The sequence below is a fragment of the Urocitellus parryii genome, chromosome 7 (assembly GCF_045843805.1).
Source record: "Urocitellus parryii isolate mUroPar1 chromosome 7, mUroPar1.hap1, whole genome shotgun sequence".
Lineage (NCBI taxonomy): Eukaryota > Metazoa > Chordata > Mammalia > Rodentia > Sciuridae > Urocitellus > Urocitellus parryii.
The window spans coordinates 1,125,833-1,147,273 of NC_135537.1; the positions used below are offsets into that span (position 1 = coordinate 1,125,833).

General features: G+C 53.9%; 1 protein-coding gene and 1 non-coding gene across 2 annotated transcripts; one reads left to right on the forward strand and one right to left on the reverse strand.

The window, feature by feature from the left end:
- Positions 1 to 9,309: 9,309 nt before the first annotated feature.
- Ccdc166 (coiled-coil domain containing 166) lies at positions 9,310 to 10,820 on the forward strand. Its single transcript, XM_026409761.1, has 3 exons — positions 9,310 to 9,741; positions 9,843 to 10,468; positions 10,577 to 10,820. The coding sequence occupies exons 1-3, from the start codon at positions 9,310 to 9,312 to the stop codon at positions 10,818 to 10,820; spliced, it is 1,302 nt and encodes a 433-aa protein (XP_026265546.1).
- A 2,360-nt stretch (positions 10,821 to 13,180) lies between these two features.
- On the reverse strand, positions 13,181 to 13,252 carry Trnam-cau (transfer RNA methionine (anticodon CAU)). Its single transcript has one exon. It is a non-coding gene; the product is annotated as a tRNA-Met (tRNA).
- Positions 13,253 to 21,441: the final 8,189 nt, after the last annotated feature.

The following is a 21,441-nucleotide window of genomic DNA, read 5'->3' on the forward strand; positions in this document are numbered from 1 at the left end:
ATGGCAAGTTCAAGCCCAGCCTGAGCAACTTAGCCAGACCCTGTCTCAAAATTTTAAAAAAGAAGGACTGGGGGTAGCTCAGTGGTAGAGTAAAAATAATAGCAACAGGGGCTGGAGTTGTAGCTCAGGGGTAGAGCACTTGCCTCGCATGTGTGAGACACCACACAAAAAATAAATATTTTTATCTTAAATAAAACAAATGCACATAAAGAAATATAGCCAAAGGCAGAGATCATGAACTTATTTTCAAAAATTAAAATCCAAGAATATACTTTATACAAATTATATATTGCATGAATTATGCACACAGATACATAATTCAATTACATGTTGCAACTAAAAATATTTTTTTAATATTTATTTTTTTTAGTTTTAGGTGGACACAATATTTTTATTTTTATGTGGTGCTGAGGATCAAACCTGTTTGGGGCAAGGCTCTACCACTGAGCTGTAGCCCCAGCCCAAGGAACCACACATTTTTATTATTATAAAATAATACACTATTATATATAGTATGGCTCTTAAATTTTATGTGAAGTATTATGATATTATTTGAAGATAGACTAGGTTAAAGATGAGATCTTCATCTTAAATAAAACAAAATACATAAAGAGATATAGTTACCAAGACGATAGTCTAGAAAATTAAAAAGTACTCACTTGATCAAAAAGAAGGCAGAAAAATAAGGAAAAGGAACAAGGAACAGAGGAACCAACAGAAAACATAGCAAAATGCTGGACTTAGCCCTAACCGTATCAATGATCACACATATAAATGGTCTAAATACTCCAGTTAGAAGGCAGAGAGCATGACCTTATTTTCAAAAATTAAAATCAAAGAATATACTTTATACAAATTATATATGATGAATCATGACACAGACACATGATTCAATTATAAGCTGTACATATATAATTATACAAGAAATGCATTTAGACCATAAAGACATGAAGTTAGAAGGATGAGAAAGATATGTCACGCACGCACTAATGATCAGAGAGCCTTGTTATGGCAGTAGCAGAGTGGACTCCAGGCCTGGAGGAGTCCAGGGACCAGAAGAGGTCATCATGAAAAGCACCACCCACAGCAATTTAGTGAGGGCCGACCATCCTGAGGGGGTGCACCTGCCGACAACACCTCCAGATCCCTAAAGCCAATGTCCCGGGAAAGGGAAATGGTCAGACCCACAGCTCCACTTGGTGACTTACCCTCCCTCTTTTAATAACATCAAACAGGGAAGCAGAAAGTGAGGATGTGATAATCCTGAGCGACACTCTCAACACTCAGGGCCACTCCAGGGGAACTGGCTGCACGGAATGACCACACCAGAGACAGAGAGACCTTTTTCTTTGGGTCCTGTGACGGCTCCTCTGACCTTAGGGGTCCATGGAGAGAGAGAGCCAGCACACGCTGACTCTTTTATTATTCAAATGAGGCCAGGGGTCAGGTGTCAGGGGGTTGAGTCCAGCTTCCTGATGTCTGCTGTCAGCAGGTCACTGACCTCTAGGAAGGCCACCCCCAAAGGGGCAGGATTACCAAGGAACAGGTGAGCGTACCTCAATCCAAGGGGTTACACGCCTATGTCTGAAGACACGTCCTCAAACTTCCTGGACCGGGGCAATGTCCAGATCACTACAAGAGGTGGTGACCAGTCAGAGCCTCTCCACTCCAGGATGGAGAATGTGAATCCTTCAGAGGGGCTCCCGCAACCCAACTTGACCTGGCCTTCACAGGTTCTCAGAAACAGCAGTAAGTGGTGCCGCCTGCCATCCCAGGGCTCGGAAGGCTGAGGCAGGAGGATCACAAGTTCAAAGCCAGCCTCAGCAACTCAGTGAGGCCCTAAGCAATTCATCAAGACCCTGTCTCTAAATAAAATACAAAAAAGAGGGGGCAGAGGTGGTGGCTCAGTGGTAGAGCACTAGCCTAGCATGTGTGAGGCACTGGGTTCAATCCTCAGCACTGTGTATAAATAAATAAAATAAAGGTTCATCAACATCTTTTTTTTTTTTTAAAGCAGCAGATTTTTTTTTAATATTTATTTTTCAGCTTACACAACATCTTTGTTGGTATGTGGTGCTGAGAATCAAACCCGGGCCGCATGCATGCCAGGCGAGCGTGGGGATGTGGCACAGTGGGTAAGTGCCCCGAGGTTCAATCCCCAGGACACCCCCCCAAAAAGAAAGAAAGAAAGAAAATAAATAATCAGCAGATAGACACATTCTTTTTACCTGTGGATGAAACATTCACCAGATAAACCATATTTTATTTACATTTGTGTTGTAAAACAAAACTCAGTGAATCTAAAATGGTTGAGATCATCCCACAGAATTGGATTTGAAATTAATAACGGGGGTGGGGGATGTAGCTCAGTGGATGTGTGAGGCCCTGCTTTCCACCCCAACACTGCAAAAGCAAATACACAAATAAGTAGCAGAAAGACATTTAGAAAATTGCTGAGGATTTAGGGCTTAAGCAACAGACTTCTAAAAAAAATGGTTCAAAAGAAAATTAGAGGCTGAGAAGAGAAGAATGAGTGAGGTCCTGAGCAGCTTAGGGCTGGGGTGTGGCTCAGTGGTAAAGCTCTGGCCTCTGTCTGCAGTACCCCTCCCCCAAACAACAGGAACTGTTCTGCAGTCAGGTCCTGGAGACCTGCCGGTGAGGATTGTAGAAGGCCCACCGGCAGAGGGAAGTGGGAAGCTCTGAATGCTTATAGAAGCACAGATAAGAGGTTTCTGTTTCTACCACCAGAAGCTACAAGAAAAAAATCAAACCCCAAGGAGGTCAAAAGGAGAAAATATAAAGATCAGAGTGGAAATATGAAACCAAAAGTCAACAGGGAGAAAAGAAAACCAACAAAACGAAGAGCTGAGTCTTTGAATAAGTCAAATGCAGCTGAAAGGGGGTCCCACCCTAAACAGGGAAAGGGCGGCTTCTCAGGGCAGCCTGACCTCTGAGATGGACAAGTGGGCGGGACCCCAAACATGATCAATGTCAATGTGAATGCAGCTTGACGGAGAGGAGAATCCAGGGCACAGAGGGGAAAGGAGGGGGACTGTGGGACAGGGCTGGATGGGCAGTGGCCCAGCTGCAGGGGGCTCAGAAGCCTGAGTAAATGTGACCAGGAGCAGCTGGAAGCCTGGCGTGGCCGCCGAAGGAGGAGTCTGAGGCCAGCCTGGGCCGCGACATCCCGGCCTGGCCTTCACTCCTCCTGTGTGGAGGACGGCCTGACCCTGCCATGCAGCTCTGGGGACAAAGCGCTCAGTAAGCAGGGTCACACCAACCTCAGTGAGTTCTCAGCAAAAAGCGATTCTTCAGGGTGAACCTCAGTGGACTTAAGAGTCAAATGGGTTTTACAAGGCAAAATTAAGTCATTTCCAGCTTTTTTCTGTTTTTCACTTTACTGAAATTTTATTTACTTACTTGGATGCTGGGTATCAAACCTGGGGACACTTTACCTCTGAGCTACATCCCCCGCCTGCTTGTTTGTTTGCTTGTTTATTTATTTATGGTAATAGAATTGAACCGGGGGTATTTAACCACTGAGCTGCATCCCCAGCCCTTTTAAATTCTACTGATTTATTTATTTTCTTTTTATTCAGGGTCTCATTTAGTTGCTCAGTGCCTGTCTAAATCGCTGAGGCTCCTGAATCGCTGGGATTACGGGCATGTGCCACGGCACCCAGCTTATTCATTTATTGTCTACCTGTAGACAGGCCTCGATGAGTTGCTGAGGGTCTTGTCAAGTTGCTGGGCTGGACTGCAGCCGGTGATCCTCCTGTGAGCTCCTGAGATGGTGGGCCAGGTGCGACTTCTCCGCGGGTGCTGGCTGTTCTGCGAGTGTGTGCTTCTTCCCACCTCACCCTGGGCTACAGGGCTGCTGTTCACAGTTATGGGTTCTCTCTTGGGGACTATTTCCACCAAGTCCCACTTTCCCCATCTAAGTACCCTTGCAGACAAAACTTCAGGACGAGGATTTTCCTTCCCATCCCCTGTGACTCACGATCACGGGTAGCTCCAGCCTTCAGCTTTACTGTGGGCGCAGCATCTACCTGGACTTTGAGTTTGATTTTTAGCCCTGTGCAGAGAAGTCATGGTGGTTTGGGAAAGCCCAGGCAGAGACCCTGAGTCAGTGGGCGCTGGGGCTAGGGGTCAAATTCCCAGGGGGAACAGTAGAGCAGGGGCCCACGGCCATCTCTCTTGCCGCCTCCCTGCGACCCAGAATTCCATACTCACAGGGCCCCCACCTCCCCGGCCGGCCATCAGCCAGGGGCACTGGCCCCACCTTGCAGTGTGCAGCCCAGCCCCAGCCCCACTGTGTGGGCTGCCTCCCTTCCTGACCCCAAGGGACAGTGGAGTCGTGCCCCCGCCCCGCCCCGCCCCTCGCCTAGCTCCTCTGAGGCTCAGCCTCCTTATGCCAGTGGGGTGACCTGCTGGGCACCTGTAGCACCAAGTTCCAAAGGGGCCAGAGCTCTCTGCTGCTCCCAGTGTGAGTCTCACTCTCAGGTGCCCCAGGTACTGGCCACCCTGGGTTCTTCTGCCACTTGGCTTGACCTGGAAATGAGAACGGGCACCCATCATGACTGCCCCTTGGGGTGGGTGTCTCTCAGCCGCCTGTGGAACTTAGGGCCCGTGCCATGCTCTGAACCCTGGAAATGCTCTTGTCACTCCACCCTCACAAAAGAGGTGGTGAGCACCTGGGAGACCCCCAGGCACCTAACCTAGACCACTCCCAAAGAGCCAGGCCTGAGGCCCACAGCAGGCCCCTGGCACCAGGAGACCCCGGCCCTCACATGCTCCATGAACCCACTAGGGGTTCCCCGGGCTCAGGCCAGTTTTTGTGTCTGGGAAGCAGGTGGCAGCCTGGCCCTGGCCTTCTCTGGACAGGAGAGGGAGAGTGCTTCTCTAGGGCAGCCTGGCCTGGGCCTGCACCTTCCACCTGAAGCTCACTGTGGGTTCTGTACGGATCCCGAGGTGCCTGGTCAGGGAGAGGAGGGCCTGGTCTCCCTCAGATGGGTGCCCAGGCTGGCAGGGACGGAGGGAGGGAGGCTGGGGCTCAGGGCACAGAAGACCGCCAGGTGCTGTGCCCCCGGGCTTGACCCTGCTGGAGATGCGGGCAGATGGGCTCCGCTGGACTCCACTGACTTTCCTGCCCCTCTTGCCCTCTGCCATGGTCGGCACCATCAGATTCATGCTTCTGATAAGGGACAAGGCATCACTGAACCCTCTTCCAACCTGCAGATGGCGTGGTCCTTGGCAAGTGGAAGGGCTGTCGGCATTAGCTTGTGCTGGCCTCAGCTGTCCTTGACCCTTGGCCCAGGGCACAGGGGAGTACTCTCCCCAAGAGTGGGAAAAGCAGGAAGGGTCAAAAGGCCCAAGGCCAGCCCCAGTGCTTCCGGGGGGCCTTGGTCAGGTCGCTCCATGCCTCAGTGTCTGCATTTATGAAATGGGAGAGAGACTCCTGGGAGCGCTCCGACCTGAGAGGCGGGCAGCCAACCCTGCTGGCTGCTCCGGGATGAGAGGGTGTGGTGGCTTACCTGGGAGGTCACCCCCAAGTCACAAGTGAGACAGTGCAAGCCTTTTCAGAGGTGGAATGGTTGGATCCTGAGAGTTGCGGTCCCCTGAGGTGGACTGACTGGCTGGTGACTGCCGGCAGGTGGGGCTTGACCGGAGCAGGCAGGCCACTGGGGTGTCCTGGGGGTCTTGTCCTGGAGAGTGGAGCGCTCTTCCTGATGGCCATGTCCTGAGCTGCCTGCCTTTGCCATGTCCTTCACCATGATGTTTGGCCTCCCTTTGGACCCAGAGCAGTGGAGTCCTCTGACCATGAACTGGACCTCCAAACCCATGAGCCAAAATAAACTTTGCCTCTTCTAAGTTGATCTCTCAGGTATTTTGGTCACCGTGACAAAAAGCTAAAGCAGTAGGGAAGCACTTTCAGGAAGACTGGACAGAGGGTCAGGGAGGGACAGAGCTGGCAGAGCTGGGGCTTCCTGAGCAGTATTCTAGGAGCGACCCAAAGTGATCCGGCCTCAGAGTCAGGTGCCAGCAGAGGAAGGGCTTGGGGGACCGGTTCCTGTGGCCCTGTGAGCACCAGGGCCTCCTCCCGGGTACTTCCAGCCCTGCCTTGGGCCCAGGGAGTCCCAGACTGTCCCTGGCCTGAGTCTGAGAGAGGCGCAGCTTAGGGCCCAGGAGCAGGGGACAAAGACCAGCACCCGTCCACAGAGGGAAGGTGGAAGGACCTCAAGGATAGGGAAATGCCACAGTTAACCCTGCTTGGAATCTGGGAGCTTCGACCATGAGTTCTGTGGCTCACGGTGGGGCATCGGTGGGACATGGGAGACCCCAGACAGCCATCCTCCCAGGCTGACAGAAGCCTCGGCGCTCCTGGGAGGCACCGCCGCCCGCCTCCGGGCCACATACCCTCCATTTCTCCAGGAGAAACAGCACAGGCCTGGAGGCCAGCGGCGTGGCAGGCCAAGCGCAAGGCCACCTCCTGCATGTGGACACTGCGAGTCAGAAGCAAAGCCCGGCAGTCGGCAGTTAGCGGCCTGGACATCCGGAGGCGTGGAAGCTAAGACACCGGCCAGGATGGGCAGAGGCCGAGAGGGAAGCGTGGGTTGGGGCGCTGGGCCCGGCCAGGAGGTGGGCCGACAGAGCTGGGGGTCCGGAAGGGCGCCGGGTTTCTTTAGCATCCAGGCTGCGGGCCAGGGGCGGGCCGGGGCTTCTCGCACCGTTTTGTGGGGGTTGCAGAATTGAGAAGGGAAAAACGGAGGCCGCTGGACAGAGAACATGCTCGCCAGACATCTCCCAGAGGAGGCGCCTGAGCTCTATCAGGACAGATCCCGGCGAAACCTGGTGATTGAAATTTTAAGGAACCCATCCCGCTCCTGGCGACCCTAGTTAGAAGGCCTGGGTCATCGGCCCCGCAGACGTATGCAAGCATGGGACACACAGGAGGGACCCTAGGCTGCAGATGGCCGCAGCTCAGGCAGGCGGCCTCGCCTCCTGCAGCCGGTTTTTCCCATCTGTGGAGCCCCAAGCCGGCGAGGTGGAGAGCGCCAGAGAGAACCCTGGTCATAAGTGAGGACCCAGGACCCGGGGAGGGACAAAGAAGCCCGCTGCAGGGCCGGGCCAGCTCCTCCAGATCTCCCCCACGTTCCCTAGTAAGCAGGCTCTCCTCTTGCATTCAAAGCCCACCTGTAGTCCTAAGGAATCAGGAGCCCGAGGCAAGAGGATGGCAAGTTGGAAACCAGCCTCAGCGACTTAGGGAGACCCTCAGCAATTCAGCTACACCCCGTCTCAAAAAATAAAAAGGGCTGGGGATGAAGTGGTAAAGCACCCCTGGCTTCAATCCTCAGTACTGCAAAATTAATGATGATCATAAAATAAATAAAATAAGAACCCATCTTAAGATCAATTTCAGGTGCTGCTAGGAGTTTATGAGTCAATGTTGCTTGAAAATCTTAAGAGGCTGAGGCAAGAGGATCCCAACTTTGAGGCCAGCCTCAACAACTAACAAGGCCCTCAAAAAAAAAAAAAATGCTGGGAATGTACCTTAGTGGAAAAGTGCCTCTGGGTTCAATCCCCAGAACAACACACAGATTCTGGGGGCTGGGCTGCAGCTCAGCGGTAAAGCACTTGCCTAGCATGTGCCAGGCCCTGGATTCAGTCCCCTGCACTGAAAAACAACACCAAACCTGCATTTTCTTGCAGTTTGTGTCATACATTTCTTAACAAGGAGAAAAATGCTTCAATTGTCTCATGATTTTAAGAGGCTATCGCCATCTGTCTCTGCTGGCGACCCAATGCTGGGTTCACAAATCTGACTATTCCAATAACTCAAGAAAATGACAAAGAAAGCATGAAACCACACAGAAATACCTCTTTCAATATTCTGTAGATGGCTTGGCTCTGCAAACTTGGGAATTCTTTATTCTTATATGGGGAACACACAAGAGAAGGTTCCATGGAACATTCTATCCCCCAAAGGGCAAAGGGTAGGGTTACAAAGGAGCCTCGCCTTGCTATGGACCTGGGACCACGCCCAAGTCATAAAATGTAGTGGTTGGCCAGAGCCTCCTGCTTCAGGACTGGAAGGCATGGTCATTCAGAGTGGTTCCCTGCCACATCTCTCCAGCGACATGGCTAACTTGAGCAAGCCCAGTGATGTGAATCATCAAGCTTTTAAAACCAACTTGAGCCATCAACACAAACCTTCACTCAAGTGTGACTTCACTAGACCCTGATGCTCCTAAAGCTGAATTTTGAGGATCTTCAAATCGGCCCATCCCCAGACAATGTGGACGGACACACCTGGGCAGACATTCCACTGTATGATGACAGGACACAAGTGTGGACGTAGACTTGCCAAAGGCTGTCCAGCACACTCCTGCCAGGCTTCTAACTGGATGGGAAGCTGGGTCCTTGCGACTGCCCAGGGCTCCTCCGGGCCCAGAAGGCCCCTCTCCTTTTCTAGTTAGGAGGTCTTTCCAGAGTCAGTGGATACCTGGCCCCCAGTGTATCCCTTATCCCCTCCAGGAAGGGAAGTGGATGAATTGGGCAGGTGCCCTGCCGGTGGCTTTAGGAATCCAAGAGAGAAGCAGATGGCCCACTGGCTACAGGGGACAGCATCTGAGGGGACTTCACACCTCCCAGTAGCCCCGCCCCTGGTGGCCTCGGGGACAAGGGTCCCCTGAAAGGAGAAGCGGTGTGCAGAGCCTCTCTGGACAGCAGGGAGGCCTAGCTGAGGAAGAGCCTGCTGAGGCTGGAGGGAGGGAACCCGGAACCAGAGCCCGTGGTCTGCAGAGTTGAAGGGCAGTGAGTGCCCGGCAGTGGAGGGTGGGGGCTGCTGCTCAGGTCAGTGGGTTTTGGGGGGAAAAAAAAGTCCCAGGGCCTGAACTGAACCCTGCCTGTCTCTATCCACCTCTACCTCTCCTCCTCGGCTGGGCGCAGCTGTCGCCTCTGCACCGGAGAGAGCCCGGCGGGAACGGCAGAGTCCAGGTGTTGCCCTAGCAACGAGGCGGGATGGGGGAGGGCGGCTAAATTCTGTCTCCATAGAGATGGCTGGCTGAATATCAACGGTACCAGTGTTGGACACACCCGACACGGACAACCAAGGACCAGAGGGAACCCACGAGTACAGGTGGGCCATGCTGCTCCGACTCCGAGTCTGCCTCCCCAGACTTCGCGACCTTAGGAGGCATTCTATCCATGGACCTGGGGCCTAGATTTTTCCGGTTTGGGGAAAGGAAGAAACTGGACTGTGGGGGGGAGCACTGCCCTCCTGAGCCCCTGTGCCCCAGGTCCTAACCCATGGCGCCCAAGAAGAAGCGCGTGACGAGCTTAGGGCGCCGACTGGGTGAAGGTGCAGAGCCGCAGCCGTCGGAACGCGCGCAATACCTACAGCGCGAGTACACGTTGCTCTCCGAGCAGCTGGACGCCTGCGAGGGGCGCGTGGACCAGGTGCTACAGGAAAACATCTTCCTGGACCGCGAGGCAGGGCGCTTGCGCGAGGAGAATCGGCTTTACGCCAGTTTTGTAAACACACGCGCGCAGCGCTGTGCCAACGCCGTCCTGCGGCTAGACGAGCAGAACCGCGTGGATCTGGGGCAGATCCATTGGGAGCGGTCAGAACTAGCGTCTCTGTACCAGGGGCGCGAGGATGGGGTGCGTGCGCAGCTGCTGGAGATGCAGGCGCGTGCAGCGCAGATGGCGCAGCAGGTGCAGGAGCTGCAGCCTTACAAGGCCAGTACGCGTGCGGTAGCGGACCTGACGGTGGGGGCGGGGGCTGCTGGTCTGGGTGGGCGCGCGTCGAGCTCCTGCGCTGACCTGCGCCCCTGCCACAGGAGCTGCAGCTGGAGCAGCTGGCCAGGATCCGGACGCTGGAGCGCGAGCTGCTGCACATGCGCGTGGAGCACACGCAGCTGCTCCACCGCGTGAAGCGGCGCTTTCTGGAGGAAAAGGCAGCCTGCGAGCGTGAGGCTCGCCAGCGCGTGCAGTCTCTGGCCAGGCGCGCGGAGCGGGAGGCGACGCGCGCGCTCATCACACATACGCAGGCCATCAAAGCAGACAATGGGCGCCTGAGGCAGGAGCTGTTGCGGCTTCTCAGCAGGGCCCAGCTGCTGCACAATATGCGGCACCAGCTGCTTCAGCAGCGTGAGCAGCTGCGTCGTGAGCACGAAGATACGCGGGACCTGGCGCGCGTGCACGGCTGGCTGCGCAGGAGCCCCGACGGCCCGCCGCTCTGGCAGCCGCCCGTCTCTTCCCAAACCTCCTCGCGCCCAGAATCAAACGCCGTCACCGCGAGGGGCCGGTCGCGCGGAGCCTCCCGGGCCTCTGTGGTCCGATCGCGCGCTGCCTCCCCAGCCACATCGGTGGACTCGTCACGCGTAGCCTCCCAGCCCCCGTCCAGGTCCTGTGCGCTTTCTCGCGTATCATCGTTGGTCCCTTCGCTAGCCACTTCGAAGGCAGGGTTAGAGGCCTCTTCCTTAACAGTGACGCGCCAGGACTCCCGGGTTCCGTCCTTGACCCCGTCGCGCCCGGGCTCCCGGGTCTCATCCTTGATCCCGTCGCGTCCCAGTTCCCGGGTCGCATCTCTGACCCTGTCGTCAGCGAGCTCCAGGACCTGGTCACTGGCGAGGTCACATGAGGGGTCTCGGATCTCTACGCACTCCTCCTTGCCTGCGGCCTCACAGGACACTCTCCCCTCAGCAAAGTTCAACCCCAAGCTTCCCTCCAGTCGGTTCGGGGACCCCCCTCCTCCCACCTCACAGTCGGAGAATGTGGACGCCGACGCGGCATCCGGAGGCGCGGGGCGAGACTGAACCCACCGGGGGAAAGGACATGGAGGCCCCGGGGAGGACGCGCCCTTGCTGCGTGCAGGTATTAATAAACGTGTGACCACACCCCCGCATCTGCCTGGTCCACTGCTCTGGCGTTTCCAGCGGCCACAGGAGCCACTCAGCTACAAGGGAGCTTGATGCCTTCTCCCACTGTGGGTCCATGGGAAATCAGTGTCCCTCCACTGACAGCGGACCTCCGCCAAGAACCCTCAAGGGTAGAGGACATCAATGACCAGGTGCTCAGGGGAAGCTGAGTAGCGGTGACCTGACTGTAGTGGGAGAGCCTGGGAAAGAGAAAGGGCTTCCTTCTCGTCCCCCCAGGGTCTGGCGACTAACCTATTGAGAGTTTTTCGTTGTTTTTTTTTTTTTTTTCCGATAAAATTTCCAATTTAGAAAAATTTGCAATACTACCAGGAACTCCCACATGCCACGCATTCAGACACAGCCGCAGGCATTTCGCGGGGTTTCTCTCTCTGCGCGCGATTCTTTCTGAGCCATCTGGGACTAGGTGGGGGACATCGTGCTCCTTGACCCCTAAATACGAGTGTGTTTTCCGCACCTAAGGACACTCTCCTACGTTACTGCAGAGCAGTGATCAAAAGCAGGAAATTGGCCTGGCGTGCTGGCGCCTATGCCTGCAAACAGCGACCGGGAGGCCGAGGCAGCAGGACCTCAAGTTGGAGGCCAGCCTGGGCAAGTTAGGGAGCTCCTGCCTCCATAAAGAATAAAAAGGTCTGGGGATGTAGTTCACTGGATGAGCAACTCCGGGTTCAGTTCCCGGCACACACCCTCACCCTGCCCTCCAAAAAAAGGAAAAGCAGGAGATTCGCTATGGAGAAAACACCATCACCAAGTCATAGCGCACATTCAGATGTCGCCGTTTGGCCCCAACGGTGTCCTTCCCTGGCTATGCCTTTTCCCCAGGCATCTTGCGGTCGTATCGCCATGTGCCAGGCCAGTTACTAAAATGTCCCTTGCCTGAGTTCGAATTTGCGATCCTATATCCGGGGCGGTGGAGCCCCGGGAACGGAGCCGCGACCTGGGCTGCAGCGGCTCCCGGGAGGACCCGGTCAGCGAGAGCCGGAGGCTAGAGCGGCCGCTGCGCTTCCGGTCGGGACGGTGCGCGTTCCGTGGGCGGCACCTGGGCGCGCCGGTGCCTTCGCCGTTCCCGGGCGGTGCCGGGCGGGCTGTGGCCGCCCCCTGCGCCGTCCCCGCGAGCGGGAGGAAGCCGAGGCCCCGCGCCCCCCGCCGTCGAGGCAGGTACGTGCTCGGCGAAGACCGATCCTCGCCGCGGGCGCCGCCGTCCCAGCCGGGGAATGCCCGGCGGCTCTCGGCTGAGGTCCCCGCCGCTGGGGAGGCCGAGGCGCCTCTGCCTGTAAACAGCGACCCGGGAGGCCGGCGGCACGTTCGAGGCCAGCCTGGGCGACTCAGTGAGACCTGCTCGGCGGCGAGCGTGTGCCTGGCCCGTGCGGGACCTGCTGCATCCCGGGCCGCCCAGTAGGGCGCGGGCAGCCGCGGGTCTCGCACGACACGGAGCACACCTGTGTGCGGGACCCGGGCGTCGTGCTTGGGTAAAAGTTCTACCGCAGAGCTACCCCCAGCCCGCCGCTAGACGTTCCTACCAGCACCAGCACCTTGGGTGTTTTTACCAGGGGACTGGAAATCCGGTCCGCAGGACACCGCAGAGATGTCCAGCAGCTTCACCGCCAGGATGTCCTCCCATCGCCCAATGGGTGAATCCTGGGCCATCCAGACCATGGACTGTTACCAGTGAAAAAGAAATGCGCTGCTGAAGAAGAAAGGATGTGGGAAAACATAGGTGCACAGTGTAAGGCAAAGACGCGGATTCCAACTCGGACAATACGGAGAGGGCATAACAGAGGGGGCATAACAGGGGGAGTATAACAGAGGGGATAACAGAGGGGGCATAACAGAGAGCGTAGAAAGACCAGTGGTGGCCAGCGAGGGTCAGGGAGGGTGAGAGGCCGAGGCCTGACTGTTCCATGTGACACTGTGCAGGTGGTGGCACCCTTAGACCATGTCATGGAGAGCAGCCTAGAACTTCAGTTGCAGTTGGTGATGGGTCCTGGCTGCCCACTAGTGTAACAAGTGAACTGCCCCCAGGCAAGACGCCTGTAGTGCTGGGAACTGGGCTTCCTGATCAGTTTCCCAGTAAACCTAGACTTCTGAAAACATACAGTGTACTACAAGTCGTGAAGTATTTAAGGTAAAAACATTGAATTATTAAGAAGCACATGCAAATTCTGTAATTTTGAGGAGAGGAAAGCATGTTTTAGCAGAAAACCTAAAGGCATAAGAGATTGTTTATTTATTTACTTTTATGGTGGTCCTGGGGATTGAACCCAGGACGTTGTGCATATGAAGCAAACGCTCTACCAACTGAGCTATATCCCTAGCCCATAAGAGATTTTTTTCTGTGAAGACAGAAAAGTTAATGTGAAAATTTTTATACTATAAATTAGAAAACATGACCAATCTTGGAGGGAAAAAATATATATATATATTACCAGGGATTTAACCCAGGGGTGCTTATCACTAAGCCACATCCACAGCCCTTTTATTTTATTATTTAATTTTATTTTTTTAAAGAAAGAGAGAGGGAATTTTTTATTTTTTAGTTTTCAGTGGACACAACATCTTCATTTCATTTTTTTTGTGGTGCTGAGGATTGAACCCAGCACCCCACGCATGCCAGGAAAGCACACTACCATTTGAGCCACATCCCCAGCACAACCTTTTTATTTTTTATTTTAACATAGGGTCTTGCTAAGTTCCTTAGGGCCTTGCCAAGTTGCTGAAGCTGGCTTTGAACTTGCTATCCTCCTGCCTCAGTCTCCTGAGCCACTGGGATTACAGGTGTGCCCACTGTACCTGGTGGCAAAAATATTTACAACAATAAAATAGCCAAAGCATGACTTTCCTGTACTGGCGCTGGGGCTCAGTGGTAGAGCATTTGCCTAGCATGTGTGAGTCACTGGGTTCAATCCTCAGCACTGCATATAAGTAATACATAAAATGAAGGTTCATCAACAACTAAAAAAGATATTGTAAAAAAAAAATTAAAAGGATACCTTTCAGGGCTGGGGCTGGGGCTTAGCAGTAGTGCACTTGCCTGGCATGTGTGAGGCCCTGGGTTTGATTCTCAGCACCACATATAAATAAATAAAATAAAGGTCCATCAACAACTAAAAGCTAAAAAAAAAAAATGTTTTTAAAGGATAACTCCTTATAATGGGAGAAAAAAAAAGACCAAACAACTTGCCAGAAAAGGCAGATAGACCCATGAGTGCAGAAGACATAGGAATGTGGCTGCACAGTGCTGCTCAGGAAGGAGGAGGGCAGGGCAGGGCAGAGCAGGCTGAGGAAGGCCTGCCCTTGACTCCTGCTGAGCCTGACCTGAGGTGGTGTCCACATCTGCAGGCCGACAGCTTCTCCTGAGCCTGCTGCCATCGGAACCTGATGCAGCAGTTCCCCAGGGCCTCTGATGCCAGTGTCTGGTGGCCTGCTGTGTTCAAGCCTGTACCTATTGCCTCTGAGTGCTTGTGTCTGCAGGGGGCTGTTGCAGATGTGTTAGAGTAGGCCAGTCCAGCGGGATGGGTGTCCTTTGCTGCCCCGACCTGCATGGGCAGCTGAACTTAAGGTCGCTCACCAAATAAAACACAGACACACACTTTTCCTTTAAATCAAGCTTCAAGATGGCTCCTCCACTCTCGACCTCAAGCTCCCCAAATGGGAGAGTGAGGAAAGTCACGAGAGGCTGGCAAGAGAGAGAGGGCACGTTCGGAAGTGAGCTTTTATTGGGGGACCCTCATTCTTAGAAAGTTCCATCCAAAAAAGGTCAGGAGGGGCAGGGTCACAAGGACAGGTGAGTGTAATTCGACCCAAAGGGCTGCAGGACGGCACTCCTACACGTGAAGACACATCCTCTACCTCCAAGATGGGGGCACGTCCAGGTCAAGGACAGAGCCATGCCCACCCACGGGGAGGAGAATGCCAGTCATTCAGCGAGGCAGCCTCCCACAGTCCTTGTTACAGAACTCTGGTTCCTGGGTCCAGAGTTGAAGAAACCCAACACTGCACCCAGAGCGAATCTCAACACTTCAGACCCCCACACCTTTCTCTGGGCTTAATAAGACCACAAAAGGCAGGAGAGGAACAACTGGGATGCCATTCAGTGACACTGCACACATAGGACTGTGTGGGTTCCTTGGTCCTAAGAGCAGGGGAGACTAAACTCTGCTGGTAAGAGAATGATGATTTTTAAACAGGGAAAGAAAAGTTACCAAGATGCTAGGAGCAGAAGAAGACCTCAGGGAGTCACAGGGTCAGACCAGAAGGGGGTCTATTCTCAAAAGGGAAAGAAGAAATTATGTCCCAAAATTGTTAGACAGGAAGCTCATGGTCCTGGTCATAGGGACTCAAAGGAAATTTGTGCACACCTAACACAAGGCCAGAGACATCTGATTACAAGTTTTTTGTGGGATTTCTATGGGAACAAGTGGGAAACACCAAAACCCAAGGTCCCTAATTCTGAAGAGAGTTGCCTTGGGTGGGATTCAGAGGCCTAGTTACAGGACCTAAAAACTCTCCTCTCTTCCAGAATAGCCAACATGGGAGGGCCCACCTGCATTCCACAGCCCTTGCCACCTGGATGTACCCTTATCAGCGGAAATGTTTCAACCCTGACGATCTGATAAAACAACTTCTCTTTACTGTAATAATGCTGGGCCCCAATACAGCTAGGGGATCTGGAGAAATGGCCTCTGAGTGGAAGCCCAATTGTAATACCATCCTGCAGCAGGAGATGAAGCAAGTGGTTAAAAGTCCCCTATGTGCAGACCTTCATGGCCCTTTACCAAATCCCACTCCTATGTGATGACAAGATCCCACAAGGAACCCTAAGAAAACTGCCCCAAACCCCAATATCCTGGACCCATTGTTAAGCTGCCCGCTATGGCAACTCCTCCATATGACCCGTCCAGGGAGGAACCACAGACCGCCTCCTTCCCCAAAGCTTCTGAGCCATGAGCACACCAAAGTGGGACTCATCCTGGCCCCTCATGTTACCTCAGGGAGGTGGCTGGGGCAGAGGACATGGTGAGGGGGCAAGGCCCCTGGATGTGAGGGCCATCCATCAGCACAAGGGAAGACTGGGAAGGCCCAGCAGACCCTGGCCACGGCTTGTGGTTTGTGCTGGAGACACAGTGCATCTTGACAGTAGGCTGCGCCCACGGGACAGGGAGAGAGTCCCTGAGGCAGCGGCAGGGAAGCTGAGCTCTTTGGAGAACCACCCCAGACAGAGGCAGTCCCAATGGAGGACCCCCTGGGGATCATAACACCCTGCAGGAATGACAAGGAGAGCCCAGAAGATAGGCGCGCTCTTGGCAGGGATGAAAGGGGTATACAAACCCAATAAATGGTGACAGATTAAAAGTCCCCTATGTCCAAGCCTTCATGGTCCTTTACCAAAAGGAAAAGATGGAAACGTGCAGCATTCCATGACGGCTAGAAGATGCCTTCCGCGTGTGTACCAGTACAGCCCTCCTCTAGAGCGGCCTCACCCATGGGGAAGACATCTCATTAGCCAGTCAGCCCCAGAGAGCAGGAGAAAATGACAGAAACCCCAGAGGGGGCCTCCAACAAGCAAAACCAGGACTAGACTCTGCCTTCATGGTCTTCACCAACGGGGATGTGGAGGAAAGTAGAAAGGATCGGAGTAAAGACAGACCAAAATTGGCAATGCCCTTGAGACCCGTAAATCATCCCGAGGAAATGTAGGAGGACCTCAGGAGAAGACTTCCTGCTTCCAGTGCAAAAACACCAGGCACTGGGCAAGAGTCTGCCAAAGGCCACCGTCAGATCCCTTCACATGGGAAGGGACCATTTGCCAGAGGACCCTGGTACTGGGGAATTGACTGCCCCTGTTCTAAAAGAGGGGCTGTCAGTCGAGACTGACTGAGGATGCCCCAGGTGCCCGGAAGCCCCCTGTGACATCACCACCTCTCCTGAGGAGCCTCGGGGAACCTTGGATATTACGGGAGAAAAAAAATCTAATTCCTGGTTGAAACGGGAGCTACTTGCTCTGCTCTAACTGCTTTTGGGGGAAGCCTTCTTCTAGGTCCGATTTTGTGGTAGGCCTTGAAGGGAGAAACAAAAAAGGACACTTTACCTTTCCCATACCTTGCCAGTTTGATGATTTGTTTTTCACTCATGTATTTCTAATAATACCCTGCTCTCCTCTCCCACTACTAGGACAAGAAATAATGGCAAAACTCAGGGCATTGCTTCACAGAGGGTACAACCCCCAAACACTCCTGGTGGCCATTTGTGACCCTGTAGATTGATTCTCAAGTATATCCTTGCAGCTTGGTTTGCTCCAAGGCCAGAGAAAGCTGTTTATACTCACCTAGCACATATGATCCAGAAGGATCCTGAGCATTACCCAAATAGAAGCAATATCCTTTAAAAGAAGCAGCAAAAAGGGATTATGACCTACTATAGATGAACTAGTTAATATGAACTTCTTAAATCTTGCCAGTCTCCCCTATAATGAGTCAATTTGCCTGTTCTACAACCTGGCAGGGAATACTGGCCAGTACAAGACCTGAGACCAGTCCCTGTACACCCTGTAGGTGCAGACCCTTGTACCTTGCTCTTCAAATTCCAGAGACGCTACTTGGTTTACGGTGCTGGGTCTCAAGGGTGCATTTCCAATCCCTCTGCCTCTGTCATCCCAGTATCTCTGTTTTTTGAATGGGAAAACCCTGTCCTTCCCCAGGGGGGTTAGGGACAGCCCTCATGTCTTTGCTTGGGCCCTAGTAAAGTACTTGAGGATCTCAAGTTCAAGTGGGGATGGATCATGTGGATGACCTGCTAATATGTGGTCCAACCAAGGAGGTCTCCAAGCAAAACACCATACACTCATTGCTTAGCAGAAAGAGGATGCCAGGTACCTAAAAAGAAGGTCCAGATCTCCCAAAAGAGGGTGTAATATTTGGGATATATATTAATTGTAGGGACCAAACAAATCTCCTTGGACAGGATAAGGGCCATTTGTGAGTTGAGTCCACTGGCCAATAAGCAACAGCTCCACTCCTTTGGGGGAATGGCAGGTATTATGGTTTGGATGTGAGGTGTTCCCCAAAAGCTTATGTGTGAGACCATGCAAGAGGGTGTAGAGGAGAAATTACTGGGTTGTGAGAGCCTTAGCCCCATCAGTGACTTAGTCACCTCATGGGAATTAACAGTGGAAGCTGAAGTGGGTGGGTGTGGCTGGTCATGGGAGGCCTGGCTGGGGTAGGCATTGGTATGGAGTGGATCTTTCTGCCTCCTGATCATCACGTGGGCTGCCTCTCTCCACCACACTCTCCTGCCATGTCGCCCTGCCTCACCTTGAGCCCCAAGGAATGGAGCCGGCCTTCTATGGACCAAGACCTCTGAAAACATGAGCCCCCAGATAAACTTTTCCTCTTCTACAATTGTGCTGGTCAGGTCTTTTAGTCACAGTGGCACAAAAAGCTGAAACAGCAGGTTTCTATAGAATCTGGATCCCAACTTTGGCCTTACTGTAAAACCCCTCTATGAAAGCATAGAAGGGCTAGCCTCGGAGCCTCCAGAGTGGAGTGAAGAAAAAGAAGGGGCTTTGGGGGCACTAAAGCAGGCCCTCAGCCAGGCCCCAGCTCAGGAGCACCTGACCTCACCACACCATTCACCCCTTACGTGGCAGAAAGAAGGGGAATAGCCACGCGGGTCCTAACCCAAGACCCGGAGGAACTACAGGGTGGCCAGAATGTATGCGAGTGGTTGTGCTACAGCCCTCCTGGTAACAGAGGCCACTAAGATTACTTTAGGACAACCTCTTGAGGTCCTCACCCCACACCAGGTCAAAGCCACCTTGGAAACGAAAGGGCAGGTACGGATGATGAGACTCACAAAGTACCAAGTAGTTCTCTTGGCTAACCCTGAATTTGGTAACAGACATATGATACTTCAGTGAGCCTCCCTGATGCCCTCTGCCCTCCAGCTGAACACTCGTGTGAGGAAGTGACCTTCCAGGCCTCCCTGCACAACCCTGCCTAACATGGAGAAGGAATGGTTCACGACAGAGTAGTTGTGTCTCCAAGGGTCAGAGGAAGGCTGGGTCTGCGGTGTTTAACCTAGAAAAAACAACAGCTCAACCTTGCCCCTGGGGACCTCAGCTCAGAAGGCTGAGCTAACTGCTCTAATTAGAGCACTAGCGAAAGGGGGAGGGCAGGTGCTCAGTCTAGACACAGACTTCAAGTGTGCTGGGTGGAGCACGGGGGGCATCTCTTCTTACCACCCCCTGCGTCAGGGACACCTCTGGGCCTGACGGTGGGACCTGGTAATCTCCATGCTGCCACTCATGGCAGATTCCACCAGGACAAGCCCCTCAGAACACTCTCCTAAATCCTAGTGGAGAGGCTGGCATGCTAACCCATGCTTGGACTGAGCTGCAGTGCTATCCCATGCACTGCAATTGGCATAAGCATCCCAACTCACAGGTGTGCACCTGGGAAGGGGGCATGGAGAGAGGGAAGGGCTCAACAAGCTATGGTCTGGAGGGGGCTCTGGCCTCCATGTCCCAAGTTGCCACATGATTGTCTGGATCCCAGGTTTCCATGCCAGCTCTGTTCTGACCAGGAGTTGGCATGGTGATAAAGATGCTTCTGCAAGTTCAAATCCAATATGGCTCCACCCTAGGCTCACCTGAGGAGCTGTTAATGCTGTTTTGAGAACCTATACATTTCAAATCCCCCATAGCATTTCACTTGATGGGCCCACTATTTAGGTCCCAGATACAAACACTGCAAAGCAAACTGTTGGGGCTAGACTTGCACTAAGCAGCAGCTGTCCACCCTTGCAGGGTCCCCATGGATTTGAGAACCTCCAGGACTGGCATGATAGAGCGTGGGGAGCCACTCTGAATGACTTGCGCCTTCCACTCTGAAGGAGAGGCTCTGACCATGACTACATTTCGTAGTGATCTGGGTGTTGTCCTGGTTCAGGAAGTTGAGGGAGTCTTCAGATGTAGGCGATGCCCCTTAGGTTGAATTACACTCACCTGTCCCTTGTAACCTTGCCCCTCCGGTCTTTTTTGGATGGAACTTTCTAAGAATGAGGGTCCCCCCCCTAAAAGCTCACTTCTGAATGTGCTCGCTCTCTCTTGCCAGTCTCGTGACTTTCTCTTGCTCTCCCATTTGGGGAGCTTGAGGCCGAGAACAAAGAAGCCGTCCTGAGCTTGTTTAAAGGTCAAGTGTGTGTGTTTCATCTGGTGTCCCTGAAAATTCACATGAGCGTGTGGGTTAGGGGCAGCAATAGAGGGCTCCATGGCCCCTAGAACCGCAGAGTTGATGATTCACTGCAAAAGCAGTGAGCCCAGACATCAACCTACCTGCACCCAGTCCAGGGAACACTGGAAGCCACAGCCTTGGGGTGCAGGGAGAGCCAGCCCACCTGAGTCAAGGCCACCAGGGAATGCCACATGGCCCTGGTGACCCCGGAGCTCCGGGTGCACCTCAGGTGGGCACACGTGTAGAACATGGCAGGCAGATCGGTGAGCCAGTACAGACCAGGGATGGGTGGATGCCTGGCATGGTGATCACAGGCATGGCTCTTCCACCTGTTGGCCCCACTGGGACTTGACTCCAGGCCACAAAGTGGCCTCACACATTCCCCATTTCCATTAAACAAAGAGAAAAGGCATGTGGGGCTAGGGGACGTGGGCTGCTGGCCAGCGACACCTGCCTGGAGACATGCCCACCCAGGAAGGCTCAGCCTACGGGAAGTGGGCTAAGATGGAGACACAGGCCACCCTACCTGTTCACCACTTCCTGGCCACCAGTCTCCACCCAAGGCTGTCTGCTCAAGCAACTGGAAACTCCAGGAACATCGCAGGGCAGCAACCTTAAGTCAGTGGGGAACACAGTGTCCTGTTCAGAAGAAACGCCAGGAGCGCACAGCACCAGAGCCTGCCAGGTAGGGCAGGGCAGCAGACTGGTCATGCCACAGCTGTCCGCAAGTGCTAGTGGCCTCAGGGAGCACAGCTCTCTGCCGACCCTGAACGTTCAAGCTTAACCCCTCACAGCTGCACCACACAGGCTTCAGCATGGGGCAGTGACCTGGACATGGCCAGCTGGCTCCCCAGGACATTGAAACTCAAGGATCGGGTCAGTCTCAGCATCCACTGCCTGCCCACTGACATCTCTCTCACTCTTGAACGGCCTTCACTTCACTCACCATCCCAAGGCCTTCCAGACTCAGGAGCGTGGACCCAGGGCACCCGCCCAGCAGCCCTCGAGGAGGAAAAGCCGTATTTACCGTGTCCCCACATCCCAAGGGGTGGGCTCTGACCCCTGCTGCAGGATGACCTGTGCCTCCCACCAGGTTTGCATGTTGGGGCTCTAAGCCACAGCTTGGTGTTAGGAGGTGGGGGTCTGGGCGGGAGGCCCCTCAGTGGGGTCAGTGCCTACTGAGAGGAGACAGCTGGACCTCTGGCTCCTTCTCCATACATGCACGCCCTCTGCACAGAGGGGCCTGCCAGGCAGGGCTGTCTGGCCCCAAG